The 20,976-nt window shown below is 37.1% G+C and overlaps 1 protein-coding gene across 1 annotated transcript in view; it reads right to left on the bottom strand.

Annotated features, from left to right (window-relative positions):
* Window positions 1-20,976, bottom strand: part of Epha6 (EPH receptor A6) — a 917,349-nt gene that overhangs the window by 154,778 nt on the left and 741,595 nt on the right. The window contains exon 12 of the mRNA XM_038345322.1: window positions 16,058-16,183. Within this exon, the coding sequence (XP_038201250.1) occupies window positions 16,058-16,183 (126 nt within the window). The remainder of the gene's footprint in view (window positions 1-16,057; window positions 16,184-20,976) is intronic.

The following is a 20,976-nucleotide window of genomic DNA, read 5'->3' as shown; positions in this document are numbered from 1 at the left end:
TAGTAATAGGGGAACTTATAAAAATTCAGCTGCTATTCTTCATTTCCATTTTAGGTAAGTGAAGTTTTTTGGTACACATTCCTTTTTTGACTCGGTTTTTCAATATGCACAACTACATATGTAAATCATACATATATATTCTAAGAATGTGACTGCTCTTAGAAGATATACTTGAAAATAATCAATTCTTTTTTCTAAATTTTCAAAAATATCTGAGCTCATTTCTTTTAGTAAAGTTTAGTCTGTTGCCCTAAATGCCTCACACCACAGCATCATCCTAGTGACTGAACTGTGCTAAAAACAATGAGCATGCCCCAAGATGCTTTAACCTCAGGCATTTTTCAAAATCACCACTTAATTTAAAGAAAGTTTATTGGTTTGATGTTAAATCTTCCAAGCTATCCCATGTTATTGGTTTCAAGATCGCAAAATTATAAATAGCCAGATGTTGTTATGAATAGTCTTAACTATGTAAGAATCAAAATCTAAGAAATTACTTATTTATATTCTGAAGATAATCACAAAATTCCTTTATTATTCTTTTATATTATAGACATTGATAACTATTTTCTTTTAGTTGGAATTTTAGGAAGCATGTGTGTATGTGTATAATATATATGTGCCCATAAATATATGTATATGTTTTATTATATATGTTCAAATACTCTCAACACCTGTAATGACTTCTATAAAGGAGGCTTGCAGAATCCATATGATCATAAGGCTTTATTCTTCTCATTATAGTATTAGAAAAAAGAAAACAAAGACATTCTTTAACTTTCTTATAAAAACCTCAGAGAAATACTTTGTTGGTGAAACAGGTTTTCTTCAGAGAAGGTTTGTGAAAGATGAGGATTACAGAGATTTGCCATTTTTATATAAGTAATGAGTCTGTGATGCATGTGGTGTTTTGAATCAGTTCAGCAATTTCTAATGTGCAGCCAGTAAAATGAAGAATCGAAACAAATCTCAACAACCTCAGAACTCTATTACAGATTTAAATCATTCTAGCTTATTTAACATTCAATCATGTCTATATTTTGTCTACCAGGTTGTAAACTTGCAGCAGTACCTCAGATTGACAAAATGCCAGTATTCTTTCTACCCACTTGCAATTCACTACTTCTAAAGCCAGTTATTTCATCTATTCTTCTTCACTGCCTGTTTTATAGGTAGGGAATTGCAGTTATAATCTCCTCTGGGTTTGATAACAAATGAAATAATTTTCTTATCCATGCAATGGTTTCCACAGATATAGGCAATATAAATCTGAAAAGATATAATATATTAAATTATTGTTTTTATTCACATGGTAACTACCAAAATTGGGAAACCGTTTTACTTTTAAAGTGTTTCCTGGTATGTATCAGAACCTTTCCCAAACAAAACTCCTCCTCAATGACTTCGAATCTTTTGATATTTTAAATTTATGAATTAAAATTTAAACTCATTTTTAACTTAATACTTTGATCTAACAGTAGTGCTTGAAAATTACACACCTATTGGGGTACTATGTGAGGTTTCAACACACACACACACACACACACATTGAGCAATATTTCAATAAGGATAAATATGTCTCATTAAACTTTTTTATTTTTCATAGTGAAAAGATTTAAAGTCATTTTCCAGAATTCTGAAACATCGAGTCCATCATATTGACTCTGCAGTCCAGTGGCATCAGAACTTCTTGCTCCCATGTGATTTGCTATCCACTGGTCACCCTATCACTGCTACTCATCCCAAACTCTGGTCATCACACCCTCTCAGCTTCTCTGAGATATACCAGTCCACATTGCCCAGTAGAGTGAAGGAAGGCAGTATTCATTCTGTTTAACACAGTGATCTCTAGGTCCAACTGTGTTTCCACAATTTGAAATACTTCCCTCAATGAAGACACTGTCAGGAATTTTGCAGGAAGCCATTCATGTTACAATTTAGCAGGGGATCTTTGTATTCTATCTGTGTCCTGAAAATTTTAATGAAGATGAATTCAAAAATATTGAACTGAGTTGTTCAGGGGAGAAAGTTTCAAGGTGGCATACTACAGGTGGTTATTGCTCACTACTCTTAGACTTATAGCTGGAGAGAGCAGAATGATGCCTAAAAACTTGCAGTTTGGTAAGGAAAGGGATTTGAGTTAACTTGAAAGTTGCAACAAAGACAGATGCAGACAAAGCATTTGCAATTTGTAATCATTAAAGAGATTAAAGCTATTACAGAGCATAGAATTCATATTGGGGCAATTAGGAAAGCACCTATGATGTGGGTGGGTCTTCTGTTTTGTGTTGATTTCGTTGGTTAAATAAAGAAGCTGCCTTGGCCCTTTAATAGGACAGAAAATTAGGTAGGTGGAGTAAGCAGAACAGGATGCTGTGTAGAAGGAAGTGAAGCAGACGCCATGCTTCTCCTACCCAAGACCGACAGTGGTTAGAATCTTCAAAGTAAGCCACCACTTTGTGGTGGTAGACAGATTATTAGAAATGGGTTAATCAAGATGTGAGAGTTAGCCAATAAGAGGCTAGAGCTAATGGGCCAGGCAGTGTTTGAATGACTATAATTTGTGTGTTGTTATTTTGGGTGTAAAGCTAGCTGTGCAGGAGCCGGGTGGGACACAAAGCAGGCCTGCTCACCTCATCACTACACATCTAGATTGTAAAACTCCACCGATTTGAAGATTCTAGATATGAGTGTAAATTCACTGGATAATAGAACCCTTGGTTAGAAAATGGCTTCCTAGGGAGGCATTTTTATGTGTTCACACAGAAAGGTATAGTATACTAATGTAACTATGGTCTAAGTGAGCCAGGCTAAGGGGCATACAAAATGGAAGCCATGAGAGTAATGGAAGCTTGCACATAGATCTAGAAAGCCACTGAGGCCACGCAAGGTGTTCCGGGGTCAGAAAATCTGCAGAGAGGAATTGAGAAGCCACTGATTAAAGTCTGTGAAACCTAAGTGACAGTTGATATGCTAGAATAGAGGAGATGCACAAAAAGTAGGCCATTCAATGAGGAAGCCAGCAGGTACTCAGTGGATCTGACCAAGTGAGACCCCACTTTCCACAGGCAATAGATCTTGAAGGGATGCTAGACACCAGCTGATGCCATGAGACTCTGATGCTCTCTGGTTGCTTGCTCTGCTAGACTCTGATCCTTGTTTGGTCCTACTTTTCCTAGATATACTCAGTTCCTGACTTTTGTAATGGGAATGGTCATTTGTTGTTGTATATTGGAATTATACAACATTTTGTTGGCTCTTTTTTAATTAAAAAGAAAAGTATATGCTTTCCCTAGACAAAGAACTACAGGCAGCTAATCCTTCTTGGAGAGGAGAATTAGCCCTTCCCAACCTTTTCAGAAACAATCTTTTCGGTTGTTTAGTATTAAAGTGGTTAGTTTTAAAATCGTATACACACAAACAACAAAAATAATTATACTTCTTATATCTATACATACACATATGTACACAATACATACATACATACACACATATACATGCATATGTATACATACATATGTGTGTATGCAACAATAATAAAGCACAAGAAGTTATCTACTTGAGAGTTGGGGAGGGGTTGGAGGTAGGATACCTGGGAGAGCAAGGGAAGGAAAAGGAAAGTGATGTAATTTATTTCAATTAAAATTAAAAAGTATTTTTATTCATCAACATACTTTGTAGAATTATAACATACAGTGAAACAAAAAGATATTTTTCAGTGTTTTCAAATTTCTGGCATGCTATTCTGAGTTTCTTGGAGAGTAAATCAGTATTTCCAGAGATTTCATTTTTATGATAAATTAAAAATTATGATATTTTAAATGTACTTTTAATGGTCTTCACACTCTATAAATTTTAGTGACTAAAATTCTTGTTTAAAGAATAAAACGTGTTAAATTTAGTAGTAGTTAAATTTATTAGTTAAAATAGTAGGAGGGTCTTCTGTCCTATAAAAAATTTAGGGGTGAGATGTTGGGACTAATGAGTCCTGGCCTTCAGCTGGATGTTGGGACTAATGAGTCCTGGCCTTCAGCTGCTCTTTCCTCCTAGAACCTTCTAATTGAAGTTACTAAAAGCTGCGCCTAGCTTAGAGGATCAGAGGATGTGATTTTCACCTGTTGGCCATTGACTGCAGTGTATTTAACCTACATGGTGCTAATAAAGAGGGGCTTTGGTATCAGTGTTGGAAAGTCTGTGTGTCGGTCTGTCTCTGCGTGTGTATTCTCAACCTCCAGCCCCTTTCCCGAAGCTCACGAACTGGGGTCTAGTGCATAGAGTACAGACTGGGGCCACCGTGCGCGGCAAAGCGAGAGATTCAAGTCTTTTTTAAGTGAAAATGACTGAGGACAGTTTGTTTAGGAGCTCTCCTGAAAGGCTCAAAGATTCCCCCAAATTCTGTATAGCTGAAATCAACAGGTTCGCACGTTTTTAAATATAAACAAAATGGTTTCTCATGAGGTGGCTATTTTTTTGACTTAAATATCAGACTACATTCATTTTTGAAAAACAGTTTCTACCAGAAAGTTTCCTTTTCGTCTTTCACTATCTCTGTGTGCCTTCTGGACTCTGTTGACAGGCCCATATGTATAACAGCGGTCTTGGTTACTAATAACTGAGTGAAATTTGATCCATGTTTCTCCTCATTTACTACTTTTAACATTTAGAAGTGATCCCAATGCTCTTTCTGAAATGTTAAAGAATAAACCACTGCAGCCAATTATAGAAACAGCTAAGCAGAAATGAGGGAGAATGATCTACATTTTTAGTTCTTAGTCTGGATTTACTTAAGAGAAAATTAATAGTGTGAAGCTAAAAAATAATCAGCCAAGAAATTAAACAATGACAAAATCCTCAGCCAACTTGCATTTTCCTGCAGTTCCAGAGAGCCGAGACATGCCATCTGTATCAACGAGCTCCTGTTATTATTATTCTGTAATATTCTTTTTTCTAGTAGAAATTATCACACAGGCAAAAGAATTCTTCTTGTTGAACAATGTCATGTAGACCATAGAAATAGCTGCTCCAGATGCCTAACGCTGCACTGCCTGTCACTACAAGAAGTGGAGTGCGTGAACTGCCTTACATAATTTGAAGAGCATAGGCTTTTTGTCTTTGAGCATTTTAAGAATTACTATTTAAATTTTAAAAGAGTGTGTATGTCTATAGCATATGTGCATATGAGTGTGCAGATTGTATTGAAGGCCAGACATCTAATCCCTTGTAGCTTGTATTACAGGCAACTATGAGTTGACTGACATGGTTGCTGGGAAATGAACCCTCAGCTTCTAGAGGAGCATTTCATATTCTTCACCACTGAGTCATTCTCTATATTTTTATCTTTTATTATTGTTTGAGAATTTCATATGTGTATATAGTATTTATATTAATTCCACCTCCAACTCCCTCCTAAGTTCTTTCATACTCTCCAGAACTTTTCCTTCTCTACTTTAAGAGTAGTTTTCACGAGTTTGAATTGTACATATTTACTAGAGTAAATAAAATTGAAAGTAAGTCTTGAAATTATGTTTTATTTATTGCTTTCCAATGATTTCGTGTGTATTTTTTGGGTGTGTATGCATGTGTATGTGGGCATACATGAACATGTGTGCCCATGCATGTTGAGGACAGTGGTTGATGCCAGGTATCTTTCTAAGCTGCCTTCCACCTTCCTTTGCAGGGAGGAGGACAGGATCTTTCACAAAACCTGGGGCTTGCTAGTTGGTTAGGCTGGCCAAGAGCATCAGGGTATCCTTTGTTCTCTGACTCACTGTGAATAACAGGCCTATACAAAGTGCATTTTTTTGGTAAAGGTTCATTTATTTTTACTTTTGTGCATGTGTTCATGTGTACTATGTGTGTGTGTTTCTGTGTTTGTGTATGTCTGTGTGTGCACATGTGTATACATTCATGTTGGTGCCTACGATGGCCAGAAGAGGGCCTCAAATCCCTGGGAGCTAAGGGCAATTGTGAGTGTCACTTAATATTTCTGCTGGGAACTTAATTCCAGTCCTCTGCAAGACCAGCATGTGCTCTTAACCTCTGAGCTATCTCTCTAGTCCCATCCATGCCTGTCTTTCAATATGGGTTTTAGGAATCCATACTGTGTTACTCAGGCTTACAAGTAAAGCATTGTACTGGCAAACAAACAAACAAACAAAAACCCCTAGATCTTATTTAGTTAAAAACAAACAAACATTTTACATAAATAATTTATAAATACATACTACATGTAAATCAATAATTGCTGTATGTTTATTAATGTGCTAGGCATTGTTCTACCGACACTCCATTTCTTAACTAATTTCATCCTCGTGGCATTCCTATCACTAGTTTAACAGTTTAAGCATCATAGCCAGGGCTTGAAACAACAGCTTCCAGAGCCCAGCTACTTGCATTTGTGGATGAATCTTGAAATGACAGTGGAATCTCCATTAGTCATAGTATAAAAAGTCACTTTAAATCTTTATGTCTTCCTACTGAAACATTCTGGAAAGAAATTATAGATGATATGCTTCTGTGACAACCAGACACATTGTATAGCCAAGTTATGAACATATGAACAGCAGCAAGTAGGTCATAAGGAGACCAGCTGGAAAAATCCTTAGATTTTTTTCCTCTCCTACATCCCATTTATGATAAGTTTATGATAACCATTTTAAGAGTCTATTATGCATTTTTTAAGTACTTTTCCTCATATTCTCATATGGGACATAAACAGACAAAAGTTTCACACTTGTAATTTTACTTGAAGGGGCATATTAGAAAGCATTTGAGAGTGTTAATGTGAAAAAAATTTTCAGCTCCTCTGGGGAAGGGTACTGGAGGTACTGTCCCATCTTGAATCTTTTGAGAGTCCAGAAAAACACTAGGAGAAAACTCTGCATTTCCCAGTGGCCATATAAGTGTTTGTTTGGGACAATTCTGTATTCTGTCAATTATGTTTTAAATAAAAGCTGATTGGCTGGTAGCCAGGCAGGAAGTATAGGCAGGAAAACCAGACAGGAAGTAGAGGTGGGTCAATGAGAACAGGAGTATTCTGGGAAGAAGGAAGCTCTTTCCGCAGTCCTGTCCAGATAGCAAAGTTAACAGGATGTGACCTGCTCCACTGAAAATGGTACTGAGCCATGTGGCTAACATAGATAAGGATAATGGATTAATATAAGTTATAAGAGTTAATAAGAAGCTTGAGCTAATGGGTCAATCAGTTTATAACTTATGAAGACGTCTGTTTGATTTTCTCTGGGACTAAACGGCTGTGGGACCTGGTGGGAGGAGAGAAACCAGGCAGGACAGAAACCCCAAAGCCAGCACCTCATGTTAGAAAGTGTTGTGACTTCCAAACTGCCTTTTGGTTCTGTAAATGGTATGATACATAGTTATCCAGTTTTCTGTATTATTCCCAACCAGAAAAAAATCACCAATAAATTTAAAATAAAAACAAAAGTCTGTTCTATATATTCAGTATATCCCGGTATGGAAGAATAGAGCCTGGAGAAAACTACCCTGAAATTAATATCCAGTGTCAGTGATCCTTCTCCATACTCCATCATCCACCCTGCCTGTCCTCCCACTATCCACCCTAACCCGTCCTGTGCCTTTATCCATCCCCCCTTCACACTACCTGCATTCTTTATTTCCTTGAAATTTCCACAACAGTGATGTTTTATTAATTTCTTGCTGTCTATGAGTACTTTAAATATATTTATCTAAAGATTCAAAGCTAATTTGTTGTTCTGGACCTGGTGACTTTGCCTTACTTATGAGTTTCACTATTTCTTTTCAGCTGAATACTATTCTCTTGTATCTATGAGTCATATTTCATTATCCATTCATCAGTTGGTAGACATATTGGTTGTTTCCTATTCCGGCTACTGTACATTGAACAAAACTGAGCATGGATGGCAAAGCATATCTCTGTACTAGGATACAAAGTCCTTTGTGATGTTCCTGGGAGCGGTATTGCTGTACCATGTGGTAGATTTTTTGAAATGCGTCTACACTGATATCCACAGTGGCTACACCAGTTTGTATGCTCACCAATAATGAATAAGTGTCCCTTGATTTCATGTCCCCAAATCTACATCATCATTTGTTATTTGTTTTATTGCTCTTAGCCATTCTGTCGGGTAAGATAAACTCTTAAGGTAGTTTTAGATTGCATTTTCCTGATGGCTAAGGATGCTGAACATTCTTGACCATTTCTGTTTCCTCTTTTGAGAGTGCTCTGTTTAGTACAATCCCCTAATTTCTAATTGTTGGCTGTCTTTGTGGTTAGGGTGCTCTGTGGATGACCTATAAATGGTGCTGGAGAGATAGCTCAGAGGATGAGCATTGCTTCCAGAGGTTCTAAGTTCAATTCCCAGCAACCACTTGTGGCTCATAACCATCTGTAATAAGATTTGGTGCCCTCTTCTGGCCCACAGGGATACATGCAGGCAGAATATTGTATATATAATAAATAAATAAATAAATCTTTAAAAAATAAATAAGTGGCAGTATAATTCCTGCATGGAGTTTCCCTCAATTTTCTAGCTCACTCTTATCATGAATAGTGTCTTTCTTTCTTTCTTTCTTTCTTTCTTTCTTTCTTTCTTTCTTTCTTTCTTCCTTCCTTCCTTCCTTCCTTCCTTCCTTCCTTTCTTTCTTTCTTTCTTTTATTCTCCCTTTATTTTTATGTCTAGTCATGTGCTTCTTGTTCAGCTCATTGCCCTTTGACATAAGAAACTGGATCTTTCAACAAGATCCTGGGACACTTTGGCAAGTGCCGAACAGACTCAGATCCCTACTTGCACCATCTACACAGACAATTAGAATGAGATGAACTTTTAATTCTAATATGAAGACAATTGCTAAATGCAATATACATAGTTAGATCACTGACTACCTTCTTCCCACGCTGAGAAGTTACTATTTATATCCGAACCTTTGCTGCAAGTTTTACAAGATGTTTAAGTTTTCTTTCTTGAAGTTCAGTTTAGCTAAGTGCACTCCCCGCAAACCGCCTGTGAAAAGAACCGTGAAAAGCCCACATTGTGTCAGAGTGTGGTTTCCACTGTGCTTTGCCCTACTAAGCCAAAGATTGAGTGCTGAATGGAGATGTATTTGTTCCACGGCTGGTGTCTCTCTTACTCATGTTCTTAAATGGCCCAGCTGCCCAACAGGGCATGAATTTCACCCCGAGGGAACTGCTCTCTAGAGGCAAAGAGGTACTGAAGCAGCCAGGACCCTTTGGTGTTCCTAATTAGGGAGAAAACATACCCACAAAATAACCCCACTCAGTGCCAAGATTAAACGCTGATTCACATGGAGACTCAGCTAAATTAGCAAACGGTGTAAGGCTGTTTAGAATTTTCTTTGTAAGAAGAAAATGATTTTTTTGACAAATCCTTCAAAAGAATTGAGCACATCTTTAAATAGAACTAAAATAAATGGCATCTAATCTATAATAATAAACAAGATCTCTAGGTGCTGGGTACATTTTTAGTGAGACTTTAAGTAGTTATTTAAGATTTATATTTTTAAGATTCAAACTTATTCAAATGATAGTAAGATAAAAAGAAGCTTTTATGTTAATAAGAAGGCTTAGCCAAGGTCAAAGGCTAACACTTTTTAAAGATTGTGAATAGACACACATAAATGGACGTGAGATTTATTTAAAGGCTCTTTTAAGATTTTTTATGTCTTTCTGGCAGTTAAGAAAACGCTCAGAGCATGTTCAAGAGTTTGCTATCAAATGCACTGCGCAGTTGCTTTCTTCCTTTTCTTAGGTACCATCAGTCTATATAATGGCGATTTTGCTCACTTCTCACTCTGAGCAGGCCCTTGAAAGCAGAACTGGACACCTACTTCCTTTCTGAGTTTCAGTCTGTTCAGTGACACCCTGAAACTTACAGAATGTATGCCCATCTTCTTAGGGAAGAGAATCTATAGCCTTCTGCTAACTTTCGGTGTTAGGCATGGCTAAAGAACTGCCATATTTTCAGTTATGCTACAAAAGATGACTCTTACCCCCCGCCCCCCCCCAAAAAAAAAAGAAAAGAAAAGAACCGAAGTACAGCTGTGAGGAATCTGAATCTGTGCCTTGTATCACAAGATCATGTGACCTGTCCAGAGGATTCTTTCATTTCATAACCCATATTCAAGTTTCTCAAGTGTAAGATTTGCAGGTTTTAATAACATCTGTAATTCACTGTTTGTTTCTATTCTGACTTCATAAAATTCCAAATGCTATTTTGAACTTGTCTTCCTTAATTTTAAAACGTTTCCCTACCTTAGGAGTGCTTTTCCTTAGGTAAGTCCAAGAACCAAAGTATGTGCCTGCTCTTTTAAGCCCACTGAGTTTGAAGAATAAGCAAGCTGACTAAATACAATCTGGATCTTGATCTGGTTTTTTTTTTTTTTTTTTTTGGTTTTTCGAGACAGGGTTTCTCTGCAGCTTTTTTAGAGCCTGGCCTGGAACTAGCTCTTGTAGACCAGGCTGGCCTCGAACTCCCAGAGATCCGCCTGCCTCTGCCTCCCGAGTGCTGGGATTAAAGGCGTGCGCCACCACCGCCCGGCTATTGATCTGGTTTTTGATTGGTTATAAAATACATCCCAAATCCCAGGACTCTGGAGGCAGAGGCACGTGGATCTCTGTGAGTTCGAGGCCAACCTGGTCTACAAGAGCTAGTTCCAGGACAGGCTCCAAAGCTACATAGAAACAGTCTCGAGAAAGCAAGCAAGCAACCAACCAACCAAACAAATCAACCCCTCAAACTTAGCACTATCAATGTTGCAAATATCTTACCTAGAACTGCCAATGTTGCAAATATTTGACCTAGCGCTACCAATGTTGTAAGTATTCTAAAGGGGCATTTTCTTTTAAAATCTTAGCACTGTAGTCACAGGTGTTGCCTTCTTCAGGCTTTGGCTGCCTGGGTTTACTGTCCTTCTTTGTGTGACCCTGTTCCTCAGTGCTTCTCTCACCAGAGGTGGTAGAAATCATGCTTGCCTGCCTTGTTCTGCCTGATCTGTAACTTTGTTTCCCTTCTTCTTTGATACCATGCTTCTGTCTTTTCTTTTGAAGCTTGAAGCTATAAAAACTTTAGGGAAGGAGAGTTCTTTAGAAAAGAGTGACCAACAACTCTTGAGTAGGGGCTGAAGTGGGTACAGGGTTGAAGTCATGAGGATAGCAAGGAAGGAAAACACTGGAACCTCGTGCTACAGAAAAAGGGGTGTCTTTTTACTGTACTACATTTGAGTGGCTTATTTGGATTTTTTTTTTGCTTTGTTTTTACAGTTCCCTTCAGCTCTTGATCTAAGCACGCACACTGACACATTCACCCATAATTCATCCCGGGTAATTGGCAATATTTACAACTGCAAAATATACAGCGGAAATACACCTCAATAGAATAATAGGAGTTTTAGCATAGAGCGGGGAACCCTGATGGCTCCTTGGCCTTGAGAGGGAGGGAGGGGAGGTATGGGTGGAGGGAAGGGGAGGGAAGGGGGAGAAGGAGGGGCGGGAAGGGGGAGGAGGAGCGGAGGGAGGGAGAGGAGGAGGGAAGGAGATGGAAATTTTTAAATATAAAAAAAAAATAAACCATGAGAATGAAAAAAAAAAGAATAATAGGAGTTTTTCATCCTGGGGCTCTCCTACATATAAAGTATATCCTGTAAGGAGTTTTCATACTAAGTAGAATGATATTCTATTAAGTCAATTTTTGTATGCACTTTGGAAAATTAATTTAATAATTATCATCAGGAGAACAATTTATAGTAGGTGTTGGTTTAGTAGTAGTTGTGTAAGTGGTTGGGTTTGGAATGTTTCAGATCAAAGTCATTTCCCACCCTCTTTAGCATGCCTGAAAATATGGAGACCAAATGTTTTAATTTGATTATTCTGAACTGCTGTTTGTTCACCTTTAAAATTTAATGTATACTTTTCCACTGTTGATTTCCCATGGTGCAGTGAGTTCAAACAAAATGTTAGATTTCCTTAACATATTGTCTACTACACCCAAACCTGTCACCTAGTCATAATCATTCATCTTATTTCTTTTCTGCATTCTCTGTACAGGTCCAGAGCCAAGAACATCAACATCACCAGGCATGAGACTTCTGCTACTTCAAACTCTCCTAGTCTAATTTTAACACCTAAACTATATACTTTAGACTGAATAATAATACATACAATATTTCCCTAGCTCCATATCAGACAGTATTTCACATGAATCATAGAAAGGAAAATCATGATATTTGTTAAATAGGCTGTGGAAAAATTGTAGTATTTATTCAGCACCGTGTATCTTTTGTTGCGAAAATCACAGTGTTGGAATGTTAGCGACTTATACAAAGTTGGGCAGTGAACCCTGTTGCTACTATGGCTATCCAAGGGCAGGAGTGCAGACATAGAAAGGTTTGCATCTTTGAATTTAAGAATGATTAAAGTCTCTTTCTATGAAAACAAACAAAGTGATATTAAATATTACTAACTATATGCCTAGAAACCACACATCTGGTTTTGGAATCACCGTGTGTTCACTGTTTTCCAGTTCCAGGTAGGCAAAGAAAGAGTCTAAGCAAATTGGCCATTTTCTTGGACCCTCACACATGTCACACAATGAAGAGACTCTCACAGGCAAATGAGGAGAGGAATCGTTCTTATGGTACAGACAGACAAACTGAGATGCTCTCCAGTAGCATCTGTTGCTAAGACTACTCACAGAGGAAATATTAGGGAGATTTCCAACGCCCATTTGGTTTTCTGAACTTACCCATTAAAAAGTCCCATTTGCTGCCACATGCTTGCTATTGAGCATTAGTCAAAATATTCCAGTGGACTCAGAAAAACAAACCTTTCAAATGACCTTTCTAGAAATAAGAAATTCACAAATGATTGACGGTTTTTACACAAATAATGACAAGCTTGTCTATTCCCTGGATCTCGTGATCTAGTGACTGTCCTATGATTGAAGTTCTGTGTTACAAGTAAATGCCGCAGTAGAAATATTGCCACTTCACAGCAGGATGTGATGCAAAACAAAAGATCAGTACAATCCTTCCACATATAACATAGCTGCGCGTCTCATTTAAATATGATTAACAGGAACTAATTAGCATTAGTCATAGAACAGGCAGGTCTCCTAATTCTTCACTGGCATGGGAAATGTATTGAGAGAATGACAGGTTATGTGGCATATAATCACTTAGTAGATACCCAGCAGGCACTAGACTTCAGCTGTTTCTGGGAGTGTCCTGGTAGCTATGGGAAAGGGACATTGCTTCCTGTCCTTGGTTTGATATCCTAACAACGAAGGAACATCTGGTTAGATATTACATGACAGGGGAATTCTTCAAGGTATTAAATATGTGAAACAAAAAATCTTCACGTGATGACTGCAATATTCCTCTTAACTCAAGACTATGAAGGAAATTAGCCAGAGTGGACTGAGAGAAAATACAAATCACCTTTGAAAATGCGACAGTCTTAGCTGTAAGGTAAGAAAATGTACAGGGATCATTTATGAGAGGGTTATGAGTCAGGAAAAGTGAGCCGAGTTAATTTCAGCTAGAAGGAACAGGAACAAGTTGAGATCTATAAATGTTTCATGCAGCAATTTTGTTTCACCTGATTTGTATGTAAGTCATGAAAACGGAGTGGAGTTTTTTTTTTCCTCCTATGAAAGCTGGAGGCAAATTTGGCTTAAAGCCTAGAAGAATAGAGCACTGGGGGCTCTCAGATTCTGCTCTGGAAGCGAGTTTTTGTGTTTATGTTGTAGAAAGATCATCTTCCTTCTGTCATTCTCAATGGCTAAATGACAAGGGCTATTTCAATTTTTTGCTAGTAATGCTGAATAATTCAGATCATTATTGAACTTCATAATGTCATTTTGTCAAATATATCTACACTTACCAGATTACCACTAATATTAAGGACTAAACTACTAAACTACCAATTATGTTTATCTACTCAACTCTAACCTGTGATGTATTAGTTATATAAACTAAAGCTTCATTTTAAAAATAGTCCAGAGAGAAACCACACATACACTGAACAATTTACAGAGCTGATTGACTCATTATAACTTTAGAGAAGTTGGATGTTGGAAGTTGAAATAAAATACTTTGAGTTATCTTAGCCAATGACTCTTTATTGTTCATGTTGTGTGTGAACTAATATTCATGAACTGAGATGAATCCTCTGGGAGAGAAAACAGATCCTTACCTTCTACCAACCTAAAACCCAAGAACACTGTCAGATAATATGAGAGGCCTATGGCAGTTTCCATTTAACTCTAGCTGCCTGCTCAGTGCTTCCACTGATGCATTTAAAAAGTGTCTTGATTGAGGACTTTCTTTGTTTTCTGACTATAAAACTTCAGGAGGGGCTGGAGAAATGGCTTAGAGTTTAAAAGCACTTGCTCTTGCTGCAGAGGACCTTGGTTTAGTTCTCAGTATCCACACGGCATTCATAACCCTCTTTGGGCAGCAGGCACTCCTGAGGTGCATTGACGTGTGTGTGTATACATACATATATATGTATAAATATGTATATATATTGAAAACATTCATATACATAAAATAAACCTTAAGAGAAACTATTTCATCACTGTCCTTGTTGGAACATGGTTTTTGAGCAACTTAATATGCAGTCCTGGGTCAAGGCCACTCAGAGTTCTTTCCATATTAAACTATTTCCCATTCTATTTGAGGTGAGAATTATAATTTTTCTATGTTACCAGTCATTAGTTATGAATATAGTTTAGTTGATGTAGGACTTTTCCCCTTTGTCTTTGGCAATGACAGTAAAATTTCCCTATGTCATCCTCACCGTTCTATTTCTCAGGACATAAGGGGTAGAGCACCATCAGAATTACAATTACGAGTCCTTTAACTTGCATTGCTTTGGTTCCTACTTTTATCAATAGCACTGTCAGTCCTAAAGTCTCTAGGCACAGCATCACCTGACAACAAAAAAGAAAATGACATCAAAGCCTATTAACTGCTCGCTGATTTTTATATATCAAGATTAATTAGATGGTAAGAGGAAAATATCAGAATAATTACAAGGACAGTCGGCACTAAGAAAACCAAACAAATGTATATCTTGGAACTTTTAAAAATTTAGCTGTGCCATATGCTCCTCTATCTATTATCCTCTACTATCCCCTGGAATACACCTACAGCATTAGCATAATCTATACCGTTGCTGTTAGTTATGATAAACACACAAGAATTTTTATGTAAAAAGTTGAGTCACCATTCACATAAGTGCAAAGTAGGTCTGCATCATTGGCTATGGTGAAGGATGACAGCTCTAGACTTCACTGAATGATAGAAAGAAAGGATTTATGATTAGTGATAAATGAATATCTCATGAAAATTTTTACTAAATTCTGAAATTGAGGCTTAGAATGTGAGATATGCTATATTATTTCATATTTCTTGTCAGTTTACTATTTCTGAGAGGACTGAATTTCAATTTCTTTTTCTTTCCTTTTTTTGGTATTTAGAGACAGTCCTTTTCTATATAATAGCCCTGGCTGTCCTGGAACTTACTTTGTAGACCAGGCTGATCTTAAACTCACAGAGATCCACCTGCCTCTGTCTCCCAAGTGCTGAAATTACAGGCATGCATCACCAAATCTGGTTTGAATTTTAATCTCAAAATTTTCTTCCAAGTTGTTTTTAGTTTTTGGCTTTTCTTCAAATCATTTTCCTTTAGTGAAATGGAACCTTAATTAGATCTCTATAGACTTGTCCAATTCCTCTTTCTGTCAGTGTACTGAGTTTTCAGTTCTCTTTTGTGGTCCATTCCAAGCAGCAAGGTCACTCTTGTTCTTGCTTATGCAAACTGTATGCTAAGTGGGCACTTGGGGTGCAAGCCTTTTACCCATTTTGATTTTACTTCACAGCACTAGGTATCACAGATGTTTTTCCTACATTGCAAAGAGCCACTGGCATTTATTCCCCATGCCTTTGAGAAGTATTCAGTTTGCATTATTCTCTCTAAGCTGTGAGAAGAGTTCTATTGCTCACTATGGTGGTGGAGGAGTGTTCTTGGGATACCTACCAGCAGGAATCCTAGGGGGCAGAGATCCTCCCGCTGTCACTGGATGTGGGGCCTGGATGCTGTTTAGAAACCCAGCCCTCAGGAAGCTGGGGCAGAAGGCTTCCATGCCAATTGCTGGGAAGGATCCTTGGAAGAAATAAAAAAAATGTTGTTAATTAAAAAATTCATGGAAAATTTAGTAATTGTTTACATGCAATTAAACTTATAGTCACTAATGAAAACAAATCTCATTTCAAATCTCATTTATGTTTTAGTTCTAAAATTCAAGTATTTGGGATATACTTCTCAAAAATTTAAGACAATTCTATTACATTTTAAAGAAAGAAAGCTCCACTTAGCTAGCTATAATTTTTTTATATAAATAAATTCTGTGTATATTAGTCAAGGTTCTCTAAGGAAACAGAACTTGTAGAATGTGTGTGTGTGTGTGTTTGTGTGTGTATGTATTTACATATATATTGGATTTTTAAAAATGTCTTCTTACAGGCTGTGCTCAACAGTCCAGCTAGTAAAATAGCTGTGTATAATGGAAGGTCCAAGAATCCAGTAATTGTTCCATCCACAAGGCTAGATGTATCAGTTGGTCTTCAGTATATACCAGAATCCCAAAGAAATAGGCTGTAATATCCGTGAAGGAATAAACTTGCCAGCACGAGCAAGCAGGCAAAGAGTAAAAGGTTTCTTCTTCCACGTTCTTTTTTTTCTTTTTAATTTTATTTAACTAACATATTTTTCCATTTATTTTACATACTAACCAACCAGTTTTCCCTCCCTCCTCTTTTCCCATCCCCTCCACTTTCCCGTATACCCCCTTCCCAACTGCTCCTCTCCCCTCTCAATTCAGAAAGTGGTAGACCTCCCATGGGCTTGCACAAAGCATGGCACATCAAGTTGGGGCAGGACCAAGCTCTTCTCCTTCTGTCCAGGTAATCCAGCATGGGGAACAGGTTACCAAAAGCCAGCTAAGCACAGGGAGAGGTCCTGCTCTCATTGCTAGAAACTTTACTGAGAGACCAAGCTACGGGATTGTCACACAAGTGCAGAGGCATTATCGATTCCATTCAGGTTCCTTCTTGATTCATTATCTATTATTAAAGATTTAAAAGCAGCAGAATACTATACTATAATAAAACCTCTCTCTCTCTCTCTCTCTCTCTCTCTCTCTCTCTCTCTCTCTCTCTCTCTCTCTCTCTCTCTCTCCCTCTTTGTCTGAGAAGGAGCTTCCTATGCAACATTGGCTGGCCTGACTGGAACTCTTTCAGATCAGGTTGGCTTCGAATTCATAGAAACCCACTCGGCCTCTGTCTCTCTAGTACTGGTATTATAAGTTATACACTACTACACTCAGTTCAAAATTTCCATATCTGCATTTAATTCCAAGAGTCAGACTGTGGAATCGTGAGGCAGATGTGAATACATGTCACATCATTTGCATTATCCACATCTACATGAATGATAAAGATGAAGAATGATAAAAATATTGTCCCAATAGGATCTGAAACCCATGCTGCACCAAAAAGAAAGTATCCAGGAGTAGACCCGAGAGTACTCTGTTAAAACTTCAAAGAACAGTGAAAAACATGTTTTTTTTTCTTGTGACTGCCTAGCATATTCATCATGGATCACAAATAGCTCCTGTGTGTAAGGTCTCCCCCCCAAATGTATTTTCTGTTCCGCAGTGTACTTCATCATCGCTGGACAACATAGTCACTAATGGTGCCATTTCACTTGATGCCAGGTGGGTGTTATCTTATATATGCACATAACATTTTATTTAAGGCCACAAAAGAAATCATATTGTTATAACAGAAAAATATTGTAAGAAGCACAGATTTTATTATATGTCATGAAAACTAAAACAGTTCATTTTAGCTGACAATGGATTTATTAAACCTCAATAATAGAAAGACTGGTTCATGTATGTTAGACCTCAAGAAAAAGAATAACTTATTCACACAGAACAACAAATAAAAAGATATAAATGAAACCAGCACAGAAGCCACTTAGAACAAGACTGTCTAGAGCAGGGCTTCCGAGCAGTGTAAATAGACTGCACATTTCAAGATGTTGTCTCGTCTTTACTACTTTTGACAACACCATAGAAAACTACCAATTTAGAAAAGATGCTCATTATTTTAACTCCTTGAAAAGAACTAAATACAAACATTACTTCATTCCTATGATTACATTTATTACTGTGTGCTGTTGTGACAGCTGTCATATCTAATAGCAACTTTCATTTTTCTAAACACTGCACCTTTCATGATGGCTTTTTTTTTCTGTTTCTTTACCATGGTTAAAAAGGTCTTTCATTTATTGCAGTATCTGTTTCTTAAAGTACTGTCACCTTATGTAAAAGCTAATAGAACCCTCTAAAAGTGCTGTGCATGGATACATATTCCGCTGAAATCAGGCATTATGTGATAACCACACTTTATCATGTCTCTTCACTCATAGGGAATCAAATTTAAGGACTTGGTATAGATGGGATATACAATGCCCCCACAGGTGTTTGTTTTCACCAGCCTGTTCCTTGCTGGTGGGGTTATTAGGCAACTTTCTAGATATTTTAGCAGGTGGCACTTAACTGGAGGAATGGGATCGCTTGGAGCAAGTCCTTGGGGGATATCGTATCCTTGGACCTTTGCTGTCTCTCTCTGTTTTCTATACACCAACAGATAAAGAATAGCCTCTGCCATATGTTCCAGTTAACAGGACATTCTGTCTGAGAACATGGAGCTATGCTGAAATCTTTGAACCCAAATAAATCACTCCTGTCTTTAATTTTTTTTCTTTGAATGTTGCCACCGCCACACTAGAAGTCACTAACACAGGTTTGATATGAAATGTTTTTAACAGGTTCAGTCAATTGCTTTAGTTGCTCATACTCTTGACTTTTATTTTTTTAATTGTGGAACATATTAATAATTTATTTTATATCTAAAGTTGAAATGTCCAAAATCTAAAGCAGGAGAGTTGTCAATTATTTGAACGTTTCGATTTTAGTTATACTCAGTAGAGTAAGCATTTATTAAATATTTATAACATGAATACTTGCATTTCTGGCTTGTTAGTATCTTGAGTCTTTCATTAGAACAGTGGATCTCAGGGTCAGTGGCACATGCACACTTACGACATCATAAATTAGGATGGTGAAGTCATTATTGGTGCTTAATATAGAGGGTTAGGGCCTTGCAATATATAATGTACTACCATCAAAAGGAAAACTCTGTCTCTATAGGCTAGCAGCATCCACTGTAAAACATTATGCTGTAGGAAGGATAATTATTACAGAAGAGGAGGCAGAAAGATTGTAAGAGTCAAAAGACCAAGATGTCTGTTAGAAGAGTATATCTTCCATATATGACAGGGAAGCTACACCCAAGAAATCTCAAAAATATAGTTACCAAAATTAGACCTGCATAATGACAAGACTGACTGATTTGCAACCACATATGGGGAAAGCTCACAGGATGCCACCCCTAGGTGAATAGCTATGGGTTATTAATGGCTGCCGAAAGAGGGACACAGTCTTCTCCAGGGGCCAACATTCTAACAAGTTATTCAATCTCAAGTGGTCAACATTACACATGTACATTACACATTACTACTAAATGTACTCTGGATTTGAGACAGTGTCAAGGTGCAGAGTAGAGGAGTTGGATGGGAAGACAGAGGGGCACAGATGATATGATACAATACTCATGTATGAAATTCTCAAAACCATTATAAATGTTGTTTTCTACTAGTGTATATAATGGGGCAACACCGAAAAATGGCCAAGTTGACATGGCCTGCATCTAACATCTGACTTGATAACATAATTGAGAGTTACTTATGTTTTTATACCTGAAAGTTAGCTGGCCTGCAGAGTAACTATTTTCAATAATTAAAACATATTTGGTACAAACTCTATGAAACAAAATCTCATTTCTAAATTGATATTGCAGCAATGTCTCTGGAACAACTTTGCATTAAAAATTAGGTGTCACTGGGTATTTGTGTAAAAATAACACAGTGGCAGAGAACTCTGAGCTTCCAATTCTTCATTTCTAAAATGAAAATGACAAGGGATAACACCTCCTAGGGCTCATTTTCAGGATTTAATTGAAGCAAATCCTCAAATATATAAGGCAGTGCTATCATCTCACTATTATAATATTAATTTTAAAAAAGCCGCTTAAGGAAGGAAATAGAGAAAAATATTGATGAAATTTTCTGACTCCTCCCTCCATGTACTTTCATAAATCCTTAATACAAAATTAAAATCTGTCTTTAAACACTACATGCCAGTCATTTATTTTTTATGCTAATATGTTAAACAGTAAGACAATCGTTTGTGATGCAGTTCCTTCAGAGTACTTTTGCTAAGTGACAGTTTTGCAAGCAATCATCACGATCTAGGTGAAGAAATCCAAAATGCTGACTTAAAGACGAGCACTCCAGAATTGAGCTTAAGAAACATATTCCCATGCATGTGGCAACAATACAGCATTTTGTAATGATCCTAAAAGAATGTGTTACTCCTATATAGGTGTTTTCAACCACATATACATGTTAGGAGAAGTAATAAAGCCCAAGGGGCAAGCATAGTATGGAGTGTCCATACTTTTCAGCTCTTGAAATGAATTCTTTATCAACTATATTATGACAAGGAAGCATTAAGTAATCAGATATAAATAGAAGAGACTATACATGTTAACAAATATAAAAATAAGGATTTACTAATAACAAATAGTTACAAATAAGTGGCATGTTATATGTACCTCTGTGTATTGCTATTATATTGTCAAAATAAAATGAATGAAGTTAGATCTTAAATTATTAAAATCTACTTTTATATCCTTCCTTCCATTTTTCTTTCCTTTCTTATTCCTTCATTCGTTCGCTCCTTCCTTTTTTCTTCCTCCCTTCCTCCT

The sequence above is a fragment of the Arvicola amphibius genome, chromosome 10 (genome assembly GCF_903992535.2).
Source record: "Arvicola amphibius chromosome 10, mArvAmp1.2, whole genome shotgun sequence".
In the NCBI taxonomy this organism is placed as follows: domain Eukaryota; kingdom Metazoa; phylum Chordata; class Mammalia; order Rodentia; family Cricetidae; genus Arvicola; species Arvicola amphibius.
The sequence above is the reverse complement of the archived record's forward strand: the minus strand, read 5'-3'. Positions and strand labels throughout refer to the sequence as shown.